The sequence below is a fragment of the Mchenga conophoros genome, linkage group LG16, assembly GCF_057382185.1.
Source record: "Mchenga conophoros isolate Kocher_MC1m ecotype Shallow Benthic linkage group LG16, M_conophoros_male_GT1.1, whole genome shotgun sequence".
Taxonomy (NCBI): Eukaryota; Metazoa; Chordata; class Actinopteri; order Cichliformes; family Cichlidae; genus Mchenga; species Mchenga conophoros.
Window position 1 is genome coordinate 41,016,671 of NC_140541.1, and position 19,412 is coordinate 41,036,082.

Consider the following 19,412-nt stretch of genomic DNA (forward strand, 5'->3'; position numbering starts at 1 on the left):
ACTTTTCTTTATCAAAAAGAACAAGAATATGTTGTTCATAATGTAGCTCTAATACTCTTTTTATAGCCCGGTAATCTGATTATGTGTATATAGCTATAGGAGTGAAACAGGTTGTAGTATTTACTTTCCAACGTCAGCGTACTTGTTTGTTCCTCTTTCCCTTTTGTTAAAAGCTCTGTATGTTCTCTGTAATGAATCAGGCGTCTGCTTTGAGCTGAACAGCTGGACTGTTGAATTTGTGTGTTCATTCATTCACAGATTTTAAATTCATGGCATTATTTGCCATCTCATCTTGTTCAGTTAAACATTAACATTGACAATGTTACAGTGCATCATCGGTCCTAATGTGCCTCCTTTACACATCCTCTGCCTCGAGTTTTTAGCGAGAATAGAAGCAGCAATTGAAACGCTGTTCAGTTCAGTACAAATAAACATTTAAGATTTATATCGAGCTTGTGCTGAAGATAAAAATGAAGTTCCTGCACAATCAGAAATCCTGAAAACGACTTCAAACAGGACAGAAATGTGCACTTTTAGCCACAGTTGTTCATTTGGATGACGGAGAAGTCAAAGGTGGAATAAACTAAATATGAAGGAGGTGAGTTCATCACCAGGCCCGGGGAAGAAAATCTGACTGCTTTTCCTCCTTTTTAAAGGTAATCAGTGATGAATGCGGGGCCATTCTTTCTCTATAAACATGAAGTACACTCGAGTGCATAAACCCTAAAAGGCTGACTCCTTGAAGTGATGAAGGCAGGCTGAAGCAGATTAGATAAAAGCTTTGAGGACCTTCTCGCTGTGATTGAGTATTGTCAGATACCGTCAATTAAACTGCCGAGCTCCATCGAGCGTCACTGGCAGCCAGATGTTAACTGTCAAAACTAAAATTGAGGTTGATTGTTCATTATGGTACTGATGCCTCTTAATTATGTGACATTGTGTTCAGGCTCCAGTTTGTAGATCTCAGTAACGACAAACTGTCCGTTTGACTTTGAGATCATGAGCAGCATCATGAGGCGAGGAATCATCACAGCTGTTTGAGGTTAAAGGAAAAAAAGAGCAGACATGACGTGATAAGGACTCAACTAACAGCTGATTATTTTAAAGGGAAAAAAAAGCAGCCAAACGTCAGACACAAGGCCGACTTTCAGCCTACGCACAGTTCATATTCCTAAAGTGGATAAAGTGAATCATGAGTGAAACTACAGATAATGTGCAGAACATAATTTTTTAGCAGTTTTTCACAACCCACTGTGCAAAATAAGCAGGTCAAATATCTAAATAACACCAAGACTGGGTTAAAAACCCACAGGAAACAAAGTTTTTTTTCAGGCTGCAGAAATGAGGAAGATTTCCCTTTACATCCAATCTGGCTAATGAGTGAAAGGAACTTCCTCCTCCCAATCACCTCTGCAAACTCCAAACAGGATGTGCACAAAACTTCAGGAAAAAATATTTAGTTTGCCAATTCATTCCGGCCATTATCTTCTCTCTCTCTCTCTCTCTCTCTCACACACACACACACACACACACACACACACACAGTCTTTTTATTTTTGTTAGCAGTGAAACACAGATGGTGAGAACTGCAGTCAATCTAATGGCCACTAGAGGCTGGCTCCCATAGACTCTTATTTTAAAACGTCAATCAAACATAGGAGTGAAACAGAAACCCTAAAAGGATGACTCCTTGAAGTGATGAAGGCAGGTTGAAGAGGATTAGATAAAAGCTTTGAGGACCTTCTCGCTGTGATTGAGTATTGTCAGATACAGGCTGGCTCCCATAGACTCTTATTTTAAAATAGAGAAGCAAACATGTTATTATAGCTATGGATGGTTTCTCCCTTCACATCTTCACATATGAAAATAATTCTGACCTATGTGTACACTCTATTTCTACACAGTGCTGTGCAAAAGTCCAATTTTTTTTATAAGTTGCTTCCAAAGAACCAGAATTAATCATTTCTGAGAAGTGTGTGTTTGATAAGTTCCTTAACACTAATCTATGAGTCATTCAAGTGGAAAGAAAAGCTCCTAACTCGGGGATGAACCAGTGTTGTGTCAACAAATAAAAGGCAACCTGGCAAAGAACCAATTTAAAATAAACATATCATTTGTTCCCCCCCCTTTTTTATCAAATCTACAAAAAACCCAAAAGATAAGTTTGAAAGACAAAAATTGTATTTTCTGCCAATGCAGTAAAAGCATACCAGGACAGAAAAACAGTGGAAAACTATCAGTCATGGATTGGGCTCCAAGTCCAGACCTCAACATTATTGAAGAAACCCGGAGAACTAGAAGACTAGTTAAAGGAATTAAAACAAAGCTTCCTAAACAGTTCAGACTGTGCTGAAGAATAAAAGGTGGTTATACCAAATATTGACTTTTAGTCTAGTTAGAACTCTACAAACTTTTTTTTTTTTTACCTTGTATACCGTTTCCATCTTTCTCCACCAAAATATAAAACATTTACATTTGTAACAAAGTAACTTTTTCAGCGTTTCATAAATAACGAGGAAGGGAAAAAAAATCTAATTTAGCAGGCAATAGTCAAATAAAAAAAACAACTTTTTTTCTCCCCTCTGGGTTTGTTTTTCTTCCTTGCTTGTTTGGTAAATAATAAGAGAGGAAAACAATGTTTAACATGAAAAGTTCTGTTTTGTATTCATTGTAAACAGTTTGTTTTCAGTCTTCTTTTTTTCTTTCTAAACTATATCCACAAATTCTCCATTAAAATATTTTGAATAAAAAAAACAAAACAAAACAACTTTTAAACTTTTTTTCACTCGTAACGTCCAGCAGGGGGCGACTCCTCTGGCTGCAAAAATAAAGAAGTTGGGTTGTATGGACGTCTATGGGAAAGTAAACTCATCAGAAAAGTATATATTCACACTTACAGCTGTCATGCTTCGTACAGCATGATTCTTGTTTTGTAAATCATGGACACATAAGAGTCAAAGATAACCCAGGGTCTGCTTTACCTTACCAGTGCAGTGTGTTGTTTACTTGTCAAAAAACAAAACAAAAAAAACAAAAACAACCCCCCCCCCCCCCCCCAAAAAAAAAAACCAAGATGTCAGCAATGAAAATGTCACATCTGGTTAAAATTTACACAACTGAATAAATACACCCTCAAATGCAGATATTTAAAAGATATTTTTTAATAGTGCACCGAAGTATGAAAACAAGAGTTGCAAAATAAGACTATTCAAGAGCTTAGGTTGGTATAAGGTTAGCCTTCATTTAGGTTGTATAACATCCTCAGCATCAAAGACACTTTAAAGACAAAGATAACGCTCAGACAGTAAAGACAAAACAAAGAACCTGAGAAAGAAAATCAGCACTCCACGAGCACCATGATAAGACAGAAATAATCAACGCTTTTCAGGAACCATAGACTCTCAGTGTTCAAACCTGAAGTCGTGGCTGAAAGATGGGACTGACTGATTGGCAAAAAACACAGAAAGTGCAATAATTTTTCTGTCACTTAAAGTGCTCAACTCGTTAATTCACCCTCACAGAACGGCTATTACCTCCTCCACTCGAAACGCTCAGTCAGAGACGAGTGCAGGAAAAAAAAAAAAAAAAAAAAAAAAAAAAAAACAACACCATGAAGATGCACATATTTAAAAGGATGAGGGGAACAACATCAGCAGCTCAATTCCATCGGTAGTGCTGACATGACCAACACTGAGGCTGATGACAGAACAACACGGCTCCTTCTTGTCACATAAAATCACAAGCACAGTAAATATTTTTTCTTCACTTAAGATGTAAAATAAAATCACACACAGTCCAGTTCAGGTGGTGAAATATCAGCGAGTTTTGGCTGCAGAGCGAAAGCTTCCTGTGGCGGCAGTCGTTCCAGAAGACACGGATATAAAATATGAATCTTTAGTGGTCATTTGTAGGTCAAAAATAAAACAGTTCCATGTACATGTTTCACTGTGTACACTATTTACAAACCTTTTTAACAAAGGAAACTGCAGACAACTGTTTTTATTGCACGAAGGCGATCACAAAGTTCGGTGACTCCAGTCTGGTTTGATTTCGGTTGATCTCCCCTTCAAGGTAGTTTCCTCAGGAAACACTGGACCTCTTCTAACACAACTATAAGCCAAGAACACTCCTTTAGTATCCAGCTCTGACTGCGTACTTTCACTTCTGTGTATCCATTAGTGTGCCTGTTTGTTCCAGGGTGCCAAACCTGGCCAGTAGGTGGCACTGCGAGAGAAGATTGTGCTCTTAAACGACCTGAGTGTCACTGTGAACACCCCAGCTTTAAAAAAAACAAACAAAAAACTAAATAACCTGACAGACGAACTTAAAGTGATGAGAGAAAGAGTAAAGGCAAACGTGCCAAATGCTGCTGTTCTTTCATTGTCCACTGGAGCCCCTGGACGCAACCTCCAAACCTTTCTTGTGCTGTTTGAGGCTTCTGGAGCATTTTAATGCAGTTACCTCATTAATTATAAGGCTTTCTGAGAGTTGCAGTCGGTCCAAGAAGTTAATGCATCAGTTGAGTGAAGTTCTAGTATAACCGAAAAAGCTTTGGCTTTCGATTCCTCCTGTTTTCCCGCAGCGTGTTTCAAAAGACTGATAAGTTCCTGTTCCGTACTGCTCAAAGTCACTGCAAGCTGATGAGGAGGGCAGGAAGTCAGACACAGGAACAGCTTAAATTTAAAAATAAAAGATTATGGAGTCGTTAAACGCTCCCAGTGTGACTTGAAGCCGTGCAAAGGACGGAAGAAAACAGTGTCATGGACACGTATCCGACAGATTTCTCGGGTAAGGCTTCAAAATGGGTGACATCACCGTGGCTACGTTGATGAATTCCTTGTGTGTAACCCTGTAGATGCAACTCTGTGCCCTACCTGGGACGATGTGATCTAACAACCGTGTAAACTGTCCCAAAATCAAATGCAAACAATCAAAACAGGAGGAACGTCCAAGGAGTCGGGGTGCTGGAAGAGGTCCAGAGTTTCACTCAGAGACGACCTTAAAGGGGAGATGAGCTCAATCCAAACTTGACGTGGGTTTTTATTTTTAGGAGCAGAACTTTTTTTGAAGGCTTTCTATCCCATTTGGAGCTCGTGTTTAGAATCCAGCACTGAGAAAACAAGACGTGGTGCTGTCCTGTTCGGCTGTAGTGTTGTCTGTCTAGTGTTTATAAAGTGGAGACACAGAGGTCGCTCTGACTACCCGAGCCGCCCCCGCTGGGTACCAGGAGCTCGTCCGTGTCCAGCGTTTCCAGTTCTGCCAGATCTCTGGTCGTGAAAACAACTCAACAACAGTTATGCGTCACAGGAACCATTTGGAAATAATAACAACACTTTGTGTCCAATAGATTGTCATTTCTTAGGATCCTTCAGTAGACCAAAAGGAAGTCTACTCCCATATTAACGGTTTAATTTGGCAATATCACTGATAATGAAGCCCTGCATCTTGAGTGACGTACCGTTTCTTTCTTTTAGACAGAAAATAAGCAAAAATGAGGAAATCTTTAGTCTGTAGTGTTGGATGGAAGCGTGATGATAAAACCGAGCTTCCAGAACTAAATCTGAACACTGTAGAAAATAAATAAGATGTAATGGGAGGCACTGGGGGTACGTTCAATGTCTCTGAAAGCTTCCCGATTGTCAGTTCAGCCAGATCCACGATGGCCGCCCTGCAAGAGAGAAGAAAAAAATGTTGTCAGAGACAAAAACTGTGCGCTTACAGAAACTCAACATAACAAAAACCTCCTATTTTAATAGGAAACGCTTTCACTGCCAGGCTTCAAGAAAACAAAACACAAGACAAAAAGAAGACGTTTTATACCAGCAGTGATCACACCTCAGCCTGCTGAAGCAACACTGATTAAACACGCCTTGAAGGTCATCAGTTACAGTAGTTTACCTGAAATATCCCACCTGCACAGGTTGTAAGACCCCTTTACATTTGTGGATCAACACTGTGTGTCCTCTTATATTATTTGAATATTTTTCCTTATTATCATACTTGCATTGAATAAATTATCCAAGTAAGTAAAATATAAAACACTTTGCCCGTGTTGTTGGAAGGTGGCGTTGTCTGAGAATACAAGAGTTTGTGGCACTGTTACATGATGAGCTGATACTTGATCTGTAATGAAATAGTAAGATCAGCATTTATTATTGGGTGACAGTCCTGTTAGAAACTGCACGCTGAGGTCAGATCCCCTCAGCTCTGCTGCGAAATCGAATCATAGCTCCACTAAAGCAATGACCAGAGACAAGTGACTTCTATCTAAAATATTTAGGCTGGACGTCGGACAGATGTTCAAGGCAAATGGCTAACTCTGGTAAATATTATCGGCTTGTTTAGGGAACAAACCTGTCACAGGATTTTGCATTAAAGTGGAAGTTTTTTTAGGCTGCCAAGCTCAAAGCAAAGTGTGGACATATTATAATGTGTTTTTGAGGATGAGACGTGAAATGAAATAACATCTATTCCTTATGGTTTCCTTTTCTTTTATTCCCTTTGCCTTCAAACTACACTGAGGACAGAAAAAAAAAATGTGGAAAACCGAAACAATGAGCTAAAAAGAGACTAAAAATCCAATACGTTTCTATTTGGATTTCTCATTGTCGGTTTTCACACTGCAGAGGAAATTTAGGTTAGAAGTAACTATGAAGGACCAAAACTGCCAAAATCCAAACTAAATAAATGTCTGAAAAGAACAATAATACACCAGTAAATCCTCCAAAAATATCTTTATCAAAATCATTTATGACACAGATTACTACTATTTTAATTTCCCTCTGTATTTCATTAACTTTATTTTAATTCCCCTATTTATGTAATTTCCAACACATTAATTAATACTAGGGTTTCTTCTTCTAAAAAGAAATCCTACCTTCCAGTACCATTTTCAGATTATTGTTATACATTTTTGCCTTAGTTTGTTCCTTACTTTTATTGGCGATAAATAAAATAAAATACAAAATTAACTTAAACACTTAAATCTAAGAGAAATGCCAGGAATAAATTGTTCTATTAAATGGGGAAAATAGTGAAGTTTAGGACAAAACATGCAAAATATGTTTATTAATCTGTCACAACTGAATTGAATTTTAAATTTAATTGAATTTGGTCTCTTTAATACAATATTAATACTGCTGGTGAATTATATTTTATGCTAGTGCATTTTGTGGCAATACATAATTAATTAATAATAATTGTGGCCATAAGTTATATTAAGAATTCTAAATGTTAAAAGAAGAAAATTAAATTCATATTTTAATTAAATATCCAAAGAAAATACGAAATTAAATTAAAGAACATTAAATAAATATAGAAGACAAACATAATTTTCAAAAGCAATTGTGTTTTTAATCAAATTACTTTTAAGTTTTTTTTATTTTTTTGAACACTTTAGGGGCAAGACAAAATAAAATTAGTTTACTTGCTTTAATTAAAAAGCAAATAAGGATCAAGGGAAAAAATAATACAAAAATATATACTACATGTACAAAATAGAAAATTAAATAGGTAATTGTATATTAAGAGTATTTATTTGTAACATTTGCGCTGATTTAATGGAATATTTATTTTGCTATTGCTGAATGAGCGAGTCTCTTATTTGTTTTTGTTTATTCACATTTTAATTTGGACAGTTTCGGTCCTCCGTATCCTGCAGCACCATCAGTCAGTCAGAGTACACAAATGACTACTTTTGATTTGTTATTCTTTCAGTCTAAGATTGACTCTAGCAGCCTTTCACAAACACAAATACAGACGTAAACAGCGCACAAACCAAGACCAGAAAAGGTCGAGTGGGATTTACATTTTGTTTGACTGCCGGATCACGAGCAGAAGCTTCCTTCGCCGGGGGAGATGGTGTGGAGGGGAATAAGGCTTTCACACTGCTCGCTGTCATCTGGCAGCCTGCGGATGGAGAAAACAGGATGTCAATCATCATCACAGTCGTCATCCTGACAACCATCATTATTATTATAATCACCGCTAACCAAAAAGCAGAAGAGCGCTGTGCAGAGAGGTTAGTCAGTGAAGCATGTACAGCTGATTACAGACTTAACTTAGCAAGACTGCAAGCCACAAATGGACTGCATTATCCAAAGTGTGTGTCAGAGTGAAGGTCAATCCATTTTTAATAGGTCACACACCACAGACGCACAACAACAACTCACTTTCTTTTTACAAACTTAAAAGCTTTGACTTCTTAAAAACACCAGGCGTGTGATGACTCACTTCCTGCACAGGCTTCAGAGTACATTAGCTTTGCCTGCTCTCAGGTGTGTGCACAGCTACAACTTCCATCTGCCTTTTACAAACACACAAGCCATTAAGCAGCTTTTTGCAGCTGCATCACAAATGACACAGCCGCTACATTTGGAGCCTCACTGTACACAAATAAAAGTGGATAATACAGACAATTTGTGCCCATAAAGTCCAAAAAGACTCATTTGTTTCAAATGATGTGCTCTATTTTTGCTTTGTTTTTTCATTTCACTGATGTTCATTTGCTTAAATAAGAGTTTGAACAAACGCGGTATTGAGAAATTAAAATGCATTTGGCTCTAGTCAAAGTGTAATTACATTTATGGTTATTCATCCAAAAAAAAAAATAAAAAAATACAAATAAAAGCAAAATTCTGCTCAAATTTACTTATTTTCCCAATATTCCACCAGCCTGTAAGTTTTTTGTTTTATATATTTTGGTCATTCTTACAATCACCAAACAATTACACTCACTACCTATCAAATTATCAAGCATGTGGTTGCACTAACTTGTCACATCTCAAAGCACTAAGATGACGACGGAGAAAAGGCTCCTGTCAAGCTGGGTGGGCACGTCCATCTTTTACGTACAGTCTGTGTTCCGGAGCCAACCTTATAAGAGGAGTTTCAGTTTTCTACACTTCCTGACTTGGTTTTCCAGCCCCGGAGCATAACTCCTAATCCTAATTTAGCTGTTATCATATCTGAGATTATTGTCACAATCCATGAACAGAGTTGCTGCTGATAGGAACGGCTTTCAGCAGCATTTCCTCTTTTCATGCACCGTGGCTCACCAATGGAGGCCTTAAAAGAAGAAAAACCCTCTGATGATAAATGTTTATAGTCTCGTACCTCTGAATGCGATGCTTCCTGCAGATGAAGGCGTAAACCCTCCTCAGCCCCACCAGCACTGGGTCCCAGTTGTTGTAGTGACATAAAAGTGTGGCGATGAAGAAGGAGAGGAAGACAGGGACCGCTCCGGCAAAAAACAACCATGAGAAACGCACCTGTCGACACACACACATATGAGGGGAAACTAATTTAACACAATCCGTGCCATTAAAGGTGTGGTGTGGAGTGTTTTCCATGCATTAAACATTTTATTCTGTGATTAAAGGACCCTTATAAGAATGAATCACAAAGAGTTAGTTAAAATAGATAAAAGTACTTTAAGTAAACCCATTCGGAGTCATTTAGATACAATTTTGACAGTTTTCTTGCTGATTTCACACAAAACCAACAAAATTACGTACAATTTTATCTCAAACTCTCACCTTCTGCATGCAAATGTCAGCCATAATGGAAAGTGGGATGGTGAGGCTCAATGCCAGAGTCCCAATTAGAGAAGATGTGAGGAAACAGCCCCTGAGGACACAAAGACTCGTCACTAAAAATCACCACTTCTCTGAAAGCTATACATTATTCAAACACAACTCCTCGTGGCCTTCATGGTAGTGTGAACGTTGATGATTTGGTGTCACTATCGTGACCTGATACAAAATGTAACCCAGCTCACCAGAGCCAGAGGAACTCTGACAGAACGGTGCCGATGAGGCCGTTTATGAGGATGTACGTCCACACGAGTTGGCTGGGGAGCTCAAAGGCCTCGAAGCCGGTGTAGTGGAGCAGGAGGAAGCCAGGCCACAGCAGCAGCAGGTTGAACAGACCCACAAACCCTGAGAGACGCACAGCACACCCCAATTTAGACAACTTCATGGAGTGAGACTACAGAGGTGACCGCTGAGCCTTTAAAACAAACACTTCTCCTACCAAAGAACATTGGGATGTCGAGCTTATCCTCCCGATCCACTCGCCGCTTGATCATTACGATATAGACGGCATAGAGCATCGCCCCAGCCAGCGACCACAGGGAACCTTCATAGAAATACAAATCATTACATTAGATGTGTTTTTTTTGTATTACACCAACAGACTAGGAACAAGGTGATGCCTGTACGAGGCCTCTGTGATAAAGAAAAAGTTGGAAATCACTGACCGATGACTCCTTTCCCATCCGAGATGTCCATGCTGGAGAGACTCACGAGGGCAACGCCTCCCATGCTAAACAAGAGAGGCACTGAATTAATCTCACAATTAAAAACGAACATGTTAAAAATAGAAAACGCAGAGAGAGAAAATATAACACAGCTACAATGCTCAGATTTTCTGAAAAACACAAAACTGTAGAAAGAAATGAATAATGTGATGATTTTCTTAATCAGGTGCAGCACAGGGTTTAATCAGCAGTAGGATCAAACAGTCAGTCTCTCTGAAGGAAAACAATCTGCCTCTAACCGAGCGGAAACAAAGATGGTTGAGAAAGAGGGGAGAAAAAAAAAAAAAAAAAAAAAAAATCACACTATGAAATAAAACCAGTGAATCTGAGAGCACAGCCAGTGAAGAGCGTGAAAAATCTGCTATTTTCAACAACAACCCATTATTATCGAGTATCATGCAAAAGTCTTGAACCACCCTTCATTTTTTATTTTACTTCCAAGAAGCCAGATGGTTTTCAGCATCAGTTCTCCAGCTGTCTGAAGGTCTTTCAAAGCATTTCCTTCGACATTGACTTCCTTTTCGCTCACATTCACTCCAGTTCTTATACCTGACCATTCTATGTCTAATCAATGTCTATTAACCTGTTTTAGGTCAAACCTTTAGGTCTAATTAATGCAACTCTTGAACCAGTTGCACACTCAAAAATTCCAACAGTTTCTGAAAGTGTCAACTCTGTGCTTTTTCAGCGATATATACGGTAATCCCAGGCAGGGCAGCACATCCAAATCACGGCAAATAACAGTAAAAAGCAAAAACTTTTTTTTTTCTTTTTTAAAACTACTGTAAAAATATCTGTTTTCTGTAGAGCTCAGTCAGTCTTCGTCTTTGAAGGTTCCGATTTTACGGTAGTTACAGAACTTGGAAGAAAAACATGGCAAAACGCCTGTCTGACGTCAGAGACAGGTTAGGCTTCAGAGGGTTAAAAAGTTCCACAAAAGAATACTAAATACCAAGTTCTTGTTCAATCTGCCAGTTTATGTGTCTGTGATGCTAAACTAGCATCCTCTGAATGAAGTGTGTTGAGCAGGTTGTTCGATGCTAGAAATGAAAAAACAGAACTTTTTGGATAAATAAATGCAGTCTGAATGTTTAAAATAAATAAATAAATCAGCTCTGACTGCATTTTTTTTTTTTTTTTGAAAGTGAAAACGAGTAAATTTTATTCATTTTACTTCAGAGGCCAAACTTTAAAAAATAAAATGAAAAAATAATTTGAAGCAGAGCTTGAAGATTTCCATGAATCCAGTAGAGCTGGATGGAAAAGGTGCAGCCGGAAGACCAGATTATGAAATCTATGTGTTTTGGTTTGTGCAAAACACAAACAAGCTAAGAAAAGAAGAGCTACATCTCCTCCAGCAGAGATGACAGCTTATGACTTTTATTTGTTTTGAATCAGCTGCTTAGGAATATGAAGTTAACAATACCCAATAAGAAAGGAGCTGAATTTATGATCTGAAATACTCCTGAATGAACTAGACCCGGTGGTTTCAAACATATGGTCCGAGAGCCACAAACAGCCCACCAAATGGGCCATTCGGCCAAATGTAAAAGGAAGGTGGTTTTTAACTGTATTTTTATCAGTTTTACAGCCTTCTTATTGACAAAGTAAGTTTGTAATAGATAGAGGACAGAAACTGAGGTGTTTTTTAATTAAATAAGAGGTCTCCCACAATGCTTTTTCTCACCCTCCGCGTGATCCGGCCTTACCTCAGAGCCACGGCTAAGAGCTTGGAAAGGGTGAAGCGGTCGCTGCTGTTGCTGGGAAATATGGCTGCCAAGATGAGTGTAAACAGACCTGAAGAGGAAAAGGAGACATTCAGAAACGATTTAATGCAATGATCCATCATCTTTGAGATGTTAGTGCTGTAATGTACACGGAGAGAGAGAGTGATGGAGTTACCTGAGGTGGAAGATAAAATGTTGACGATTGCAACCTGCGTGTCGGACAGAGCTTCCTGGTAGGACAGGTTAGCCAGGAACCACTGTGAGACAAACAAAAACAACGATGAGGCCTGTGATAAAACACAGTTTAATTTGCCTCATAAATCCAGCTCTGATAGAAAGTCGGGAACTCCAACTCCTCTCACTGCTGCTCACCACAAAGCAGAAGAAGAAGCTGATTTTGGCCACGTCAGTGATGGTCAGCTTGCCCACGGTGCGCAGCATGGCCTCGTGGTCCTTGGCAGCGGGGTAGGACATGCGCGACAGCTTGGCCTCCAGGGCCTGAGTGGAGGGCAGCTGGCGCACCTCCATGATGTTACTGAAACGCACCCGCTGCTTTTTGGATGCTGGGAATAAAGAGACAAGACGTATCTTTAAAGGCTTTAATGTTTACTGCTGGACACACCTAGTTAGGCTCTAAAGCTGCCTCCATCAAAAGCAGTTACCCTCTTGGTGCAGCAATACGTATAATACTGTGTCTTCTCCACACTTTGACCCTACGATCTATCTGCTGTAGGCAGAATCTGGACTCATCACTGAACATGTTCAGGTTCTAATGCACATGTTACAGACATCACCGCAAATGGGCTTAATGGTGAAGGGCAATCCTGGCTGCCTTATGAGACCAGAGCCTGGCTGTGTGCAGTCTGACCTGGCTTGTCTGGGTAGAGAGTCATCGGCCATATCGTCCTGCAGACCTTGACTGCAAACATGTAAAAGACTGCCCTTGGTTCCTACGTGCTGACAGAATGAGGAAACGGTCTTCTTGTGTTGTCTGACTGGAACGCCAACTTTTCAACCCATCTCTCTCAATTTGGAGAAGATACTGGTGCTCACTCCAAATAATGCTGTAACTTGGTTTTGTGGAAAACCAGCATGAAGTTGTCCTATAGCATTGGCCATGTCCAGATCAGTAAAAGGTTCTGCTAATCAGGAGCCAATCAGGCAGCTGTGGAGTACCAGTAGCTTTAAAAAAAGTGACTGGCAGAATAAGCCATTTGTTATTGGCAGAGAACTTGGTTTTTTTTCCACGAGCACAACCCACATACTTAACTCTGCTGCTCAATCCACAATGTGGCAGAGAAATAAACAGGCTTTCCAACAGTATGAGATTCATTACCAAGAAACATTGTTACAAGAAAGAAAGAAACAAACCGCCTTACTTTTTATGCTAATTTTATGTGTGAGGTTTTTTTCTTTTCAAAGTTTGACAAAATTTGTCTCATTCAATGTGTAACATGGTGTTTGAGTTTATTTCCAAAACAATCCTGTCATCTTTTTGGCATTTAATCATTCAAGGTTCATTAATATTTATTTTTAATCACCCTGGATTCCCTCTGGATTCTTCAAAATTATCTCCTCACACGTCGCTCTGAGCGCTTCCCAGAATGTTTTAATTTCATAAAAAACATCACTTCCAGCTTCAGGTGCCACAAACATAAACACAGGAAACGAAATCTCAGTAGAAACACCAAAAAAACCATCACCGTTTACCTTGTCACAGCTTCCCATCACAGCAGTTAAGACACATGATTGCTTTTTATGCTCATCTTCATTCGTTTGTGAAGGCGAGCATAAAAAAAAAAAAAAAAAAAATCATTGTTTCTTAACTGCTCTATCAAATAGACAATTTGAGCATAATTTAGTTTTGTTAGTCACTGAAAGCAAAGGTCTGAGGGACACAACGTTTTCTTATATTTGCACAGCTCAGCACTGCCCTCTGTTGGTCAGAAGTTTTAACTCCTAATCAGTCACGTCTGGGTGAAAGCTTCAGAAGCAGGGATGCATTTTTAATGAATGACACAAACATCAGTACTCACAGGATTCACAGTCTCCCATTAAACAGCTCGAGTGCTCGGTGGGGATGTCCTGGAACTTCACAGGGACGTACAGAGGCTCACTCTGCAAAGGTGTGACAGAAAGCCAGCTTAGGTACAAGTGCAGGAAGATTTACTCGTGTGCAGTACACCTGCAGTAATAAACTACGTACCAGACAGTTGTTCACAGTGGAGTCAGTGGTGCAGGGTGTGAAGTAGGCTTCAGCATCAGCAAACTGCAGAAAGGTGCAAATCAAACATCAAAGAAGTCAAAAGCAGAAGATGTCAGACTGATCTTCAGCTTCGTAACAGGAAAATTATATCATTCTATAACTTTTAGTTAATTATCGTCATTTTTGTTCATGAACACAAAGAATGACAAACATAAATGGAGATAAAGTTAGAGCATAGAGCATTTGGCAGGTTTGCAGCAGACAGTGGATATAATGGACAAAAGAGTTGAAACAAGGACAACCACAGAGAAGATTCATGGATGTGATGGAGGAGGACATGCAGAGGGTTGGCATGTCAGAGGAGAATCCGAGGGATAGAGTGAAATGGAGGCTGAAGGTTTACTGTGATGAGCCCACAAGGGAGCAGACGCAGGGGGTCTTGCCTGTATTTTCTGATCTTTTCCTTTGTGAAATGCTAAACTTTTTGTGCTGCTTTCTGAGGTAAACATGAAAGAAAAATACTGGCGAAATCCAATGCTACGCCTCAGCTCACCTCACAAGATTTTCAGAAAAACTGACCTCTGACCCTGACCTCGAGGTTGAAGTCACTGAGAATTGTCTGAGATTTGTAGTAGAAGCACCTGTGGTATCAATTTGAAACCCCTACGTAACCTCCTTCTCGAGTTATTGCATCAACAAAGTTGGGTGTCTCCCTGGAAGAGTTTAAAGCTCTTATAAAGACTTATGTTGATGTTCCTAAGCCTTTATTTTGCCTCCTGTCTGTTTGCGTTGTCTGACACAGTCATATGAGCTTGCCAAGCAGGTCTCAGTTTACAGAGAGATTTAAATCTAAAAGGGCGTCCTGGTCAAATAAAGTTAAAAATAAGTACAATTCTGTTTTTTATAAACCCCTACTCTACAAACATACAGGCGGAACTCACCCCCTGAATAAACATGTTCAAAGGGTCAGTTCCCCCTGAGCAGAATGTTTGCCTCACTGACTCGTGTTACGATGAAGAGCAGCGAGCACAGCAACATTTACACTGATGAGAGTTTTAACAAGAAAAGAGCTCAACAGACACCTGTCACCATTAGAAAAGTAAAAGCATGAAAAACAGCCCTTAAATGTGCGCTGAAAGTGTCCACTTACGAAGGCGGACCGGCGGCGTTTCAGGGTGCCCGTGCACTGCTGCCTCCACGGCCGCCACAGCAGGAAGCCCAGCAGGTACAGCACGAACATGGACGTCTTGGCGAAGGTGCTGAAGAAGGGCTTGTTATAGTCCTGTCGCTTGAAAATGTACTGCAGAAGGAGTTGTTTCATAAACTTAATTTCAAAGGTTGAAACTCACAATTTAAAAATATTTAACTGCAGTTTTTCCTCATGAGATGTGAAGGAAGAGCATCACAGTCAGGTAAAGTTACTCCAGCACCATCTGGTGTATCTGCGCCTCGTTTTAAAGCGGGCCTATTCTGCTTTTTTCTGCTTTCTGGGTCACATTAAACATGGTCACCGTTTTATTAAGCCTTTTCAGTGTTTGGCTCCAACATCACAGGCATGGAGATCAGACTTACTGAGGTCAGCTCGGAGGAGGCGACCCAGATAACATCCACCAGCAGGAGTATCACCACCCCCAGAGCCATCCGTCTCCGCTGGGCTGCAGAGCTACCCTGAGAGCTCATCCGGTTCATGATGAACACCCACTCCATCGGGACGGTGAGAGGAGAAATTCAGAAACTGCCTGGCTGATGACAACATCAGAAGACAGACAGAAGACTGTGAGCTCCGAGGTTGACCAACTATAAACTTCCCAACTATTTACCTTAGATTTTTTTTCTACTTTAAAGCTGATGAACCTGTTCTAAACCTGTTTAAAAAGCTGCCATTCAACATTTTAATCACTAAAAACATCTAAAAAGTTATGAAACCACACAACGAGAGACTTCAGTCTAACATATCAACCAAAACCTCAATTTTGAATGTGGCTAATCTAGTGTGGAGTCTTTTAATCTGGAAGTGGAAGTTAGACAGACAATGCAAGACATAAACAAACCTTCAGAAAACTTTTGCCCAAACAATAAGTGTGTTAGTGTCTGTAAGTTTGCCTGCAGCCAAATGTTTAACGGAGTAAGGTTATCTTTTTACCACTTCAACACCCACCTGGTCGCTGCCAATAAGTAAACTGTGAATTTTAGCCAGTCTCTTTGAAGGTCAACTCAGATTCTTTGTTTCAGCCAGTTTAAGTTGAGACTCGCAGTTAAACACCTGCAAAAAAACAAACAAATGTCCATGATAACATATTTATCTCTATCCCCTATATTTGGTGACCTCTGTTTCCTTAATGATGAGTTTGACAAGTCAGTTTATTTCAATAAAGATGAGGTTTGATGACCATTAGAATAGTTTGTGTAGCTGCACAGGCAGAGACCAGCCTCACTAACTTTTGATTCAAACCCAGTTATTTTGTTATATAAAAAGTCTGAAATATGACACAAACCAATCAGTTCAGAAAAGAACTTCGAGGGTTGCTTCTAGTCAACTTTCAAAGGGTAAAGAGTTAAACGCTGCACAGAGAGCAGACCATGGATCTGTATGAAGAAAAGGAAAATATAAACTTGAGGCTACAGTCCCACAAACTCTGACACAAATCCTCTTCCTGATGAGGACGTGAGCATCTGTTAACCAGCCCAAAGAACACCTCATAGAAAAATGCTGCGATGGAAATAAAGGCTGCATATCTGAATGCTCATCGCTGCCTCTGTTAACTGCTGAACGATGAGCTTTGGGTGTTTGTGAGGGGTCTGCAGACACTGAGCTTTAACAATTCACTACTGTCTTCGTGCTAACATGCTTATCATGCACTTTACAGTAATCATGTCAAAATTAAAATGCTTAACTCTTCTCTAATATTTTACAAATTTAAAGACTTTGTGAAATATCATTATTCTTAGTTTATATTATTTACTTATTGTTTCATATGTGGGTTACTGAGTGGTGGTGTGGGGAAATAAATCATACGACAGACAAATACCAGTCACTTTTAAAATGAGGGATAACAAATACAAATTAAGAGAAAATAAAATTTTTGAAAAATATGAAATGTCGCGGTGTACCCCTTAAACTTTGGAGTTAAACCATGGATGCATTGTCCAGCAGACTGTAACTTAAATACTAAGAGTTCACCTACAGCTCGATGTGACATGAAAGCTTTATTACTTCTTTTTTTTTGTTGTGAGTGTGTTTTAGTCTGAGGTTAGAGATGTAGTTGATCTAATTTTACTTATTTGTTGTCTCTGAAACTCTCTTTTTAACCTACTGTGTAACCTGAGGTGCACCTTCTTAGAAACGTAACTACACGTCAGGTCAAAGCAGTACACAACTACCGTTATTGGCCTGTTCAGTGCCACTGATTACTCTTGGGCATTTCCAGCCACTTAACAATTATTGTCTCAATATAAGGACTAATAATCATAGCATCAATATAAGGACTCGCAAATCTCAGCAAATTCCTGGAGGGAGACTGCTCAATATACTGGACGACATCAGGGAATGTTCAAAGACTTGGAAAAACAAACAAAAGCATTTTGTTTGTTTCTATTGACCGGAGAACATGTACAACACCAGGACACACAAGGTAATTAACACGTAATCCACTGATACAAGCACAAATGCCAACAATGACATTGGCCAATTACACGTTACATCATAGGTGCTACAAACACTCCCTGCAGATATCTAACTCAAGCCTTACCAGTAACACTTTTTGTGATCTAACTACAAATTTTGACCTCACAAATTTATTTTCTTTCACATGTCATATTTTATTTTACTGAGAAACTCTACTTTGATTAACTTGAAGTGATCAAATTGATGGCAACTTGACTTAAGTTTCTGAAGACACTAAGTCTCATCTGAGAGGCAACTTGAGTTCAGAAAGCTGAGAGGAAGGCCTGTGCATTTACCCACTAGAGGGGCTGTTACCTTGGAGGACGTTGTTGACCCATCCTGACTTTATGAGACTCGTTAAGGTCGCACTAGACAAGTTGTGAATGGAGAATCTCTTGCTTTAAAAGGTGGCTGGTGGACAGGCCACCAACGCTACTCTGTGATGGTCTCCTTCACTGAACAGATAGACTTAAGATGACTGAGAACCTACACAGACTTTGTTTAATATTCTACCTGTTGTGTACCATATGTGAATTTCACCACATATATGGTCAATAAAATCCACACTGTGTTGAAATGAAGCGAACCATATGTTATAACAGGGCTTTTTACTACCATCGAAACACCATACGGAGGGATAGATTTCGGTAAAATGGTGCTCATGGCTCCATTTTCAGACAGTAGGAGACTATGTGTAAATAAACTTTGTTCTGCTTGTTTTTCAACTGTCAGTGGGCATGCCCCGAACTTTAAAAAACACACTTCAGAAAACTTTTAAACGATTACTAATGAAAGACATTAGTCTTCACTTACCTGAGCTTTAAATCCAACTATCTGCCAGCTAGCTACGCGTAGTACATCCAAAGAGCGTTGGCAGTAACTCTTTAAGGTACGAACAGGTAAGCTGCTGGAAACACGACCTCCTCAAAGCTAGCCACTCACGGCTTTTAAGCTAGCTAATTTATTACCTGTTAAATTCTGACAGTCTGGAGGTCGACAGGTGTCCCGACGCTTTACTTTATAACTTATCTGGACATCTACTCCAGTTCATTGCCCACAGCTCAGGCTGAAGTCCACTTATTCAGTGTACCGCCGTCGCAGGTGTGCTGCGTTTAGCTGCTTGTTTACCTATTAGCATTCTAAGCGCTAACTGGCTTTATTGAAAAATGAAAAAGAAACAATAGTAAAATAAGATTTTTTTTTACCCGAATGTGAGAGTTTAGTTTGCGCCATTATTTAAGCGTCATCCCATATGCTCCGGAAATCCTGACAAAAATCACAGCTTTGACCGATAAAAATAGTCACCAGCCCAGCGGTTGTAAACATTAGCTCAGCCTCCTGTCAGGTGACATCACTTAACGGTGCAAGGAATTCTGGGGTATGAAGTCTTAAGGGGAAAATGTTTGTTTTTTCATACGGTATTTATAAACTCTCATTTTCTTGGTTATTTGTTATAGATGGGTGTTTTCACCTTTGAAAATGTCTTTTTGGAAATTA

General features: G+C 39.5%; 1 protein-coding gene across 1 annotated transcript; it reads right to left on the reverse strand.

The window, feature by feature from the left end:
• Window positions 1-3,145: 3,145 nt before the first annotated feature.
• LOC146557385 (solute carrier family 35 member F5-like) lies at window positions 3,146-19,263 on the reverse strand. Its single transcript, XM_085249830.1, has 16 exons — window positions 19,121-19,263; window positions 16,410-16,514; window positions 15,824-15,994; window positions 15,402-15,551; window positions 14,252-14,314; window positions 14,082-14,163; window positions 12,418-12,608; window positions 12,221-12,302; window positions 12,028-12,115; window positions 10,259-10,323; window positions 10,033-10,137; window positions 9,779-9,938; window positions 9,537-9,627; window positions 9,115-9,269; window positions 7,808-7,908; window positions 3,146-5,668 (listed from the first exon to the last, which is right to left on the reverse strand). Exons 3-15 carry the CDS (start codon window positions 15,956-15,958, stop codon window positions 7,827-7,829), a joined length of 1,449 nt encoding a protein of 482 aa, XP_085105956.1. The 5' UTR covers window positions 15,959-15,994; window positions 16,410-16,514; window positions 19,121-19,263; the 3' UTR covers window positions 3,146-5,668; window positions 7,808-7,826.
• Between the last annotated feature and the right edge of the window lie 149 nt (window positions 19,264-19,412).

Excerpts from the sequence above, each read along its gene's own strand:
- LOC146557385 (XM_085249830.1), bottom strand. The coding sequence starts at position 15,958 with ATGGAGTGGGTGTTCATCATGAACCGGATGAGCTCTCAGGGTAGCTCT. Across the intron at positions 12,116-12,220 it reads CATTTTATCTTCCACCTCAG|GTCTGTTTACACTCATCTTG; the intron begins GTAACTCCATCA and ends TTTCCTCTTCAG. Across the intron at positions 10,324-12,027 it reads CTCTTAGCCGTGGCTCTGAG|CATGGGAGGCGTTGCCCTCG; the intron begins GTAAGGCCGGAT and ends TCTCTTGTTTAG.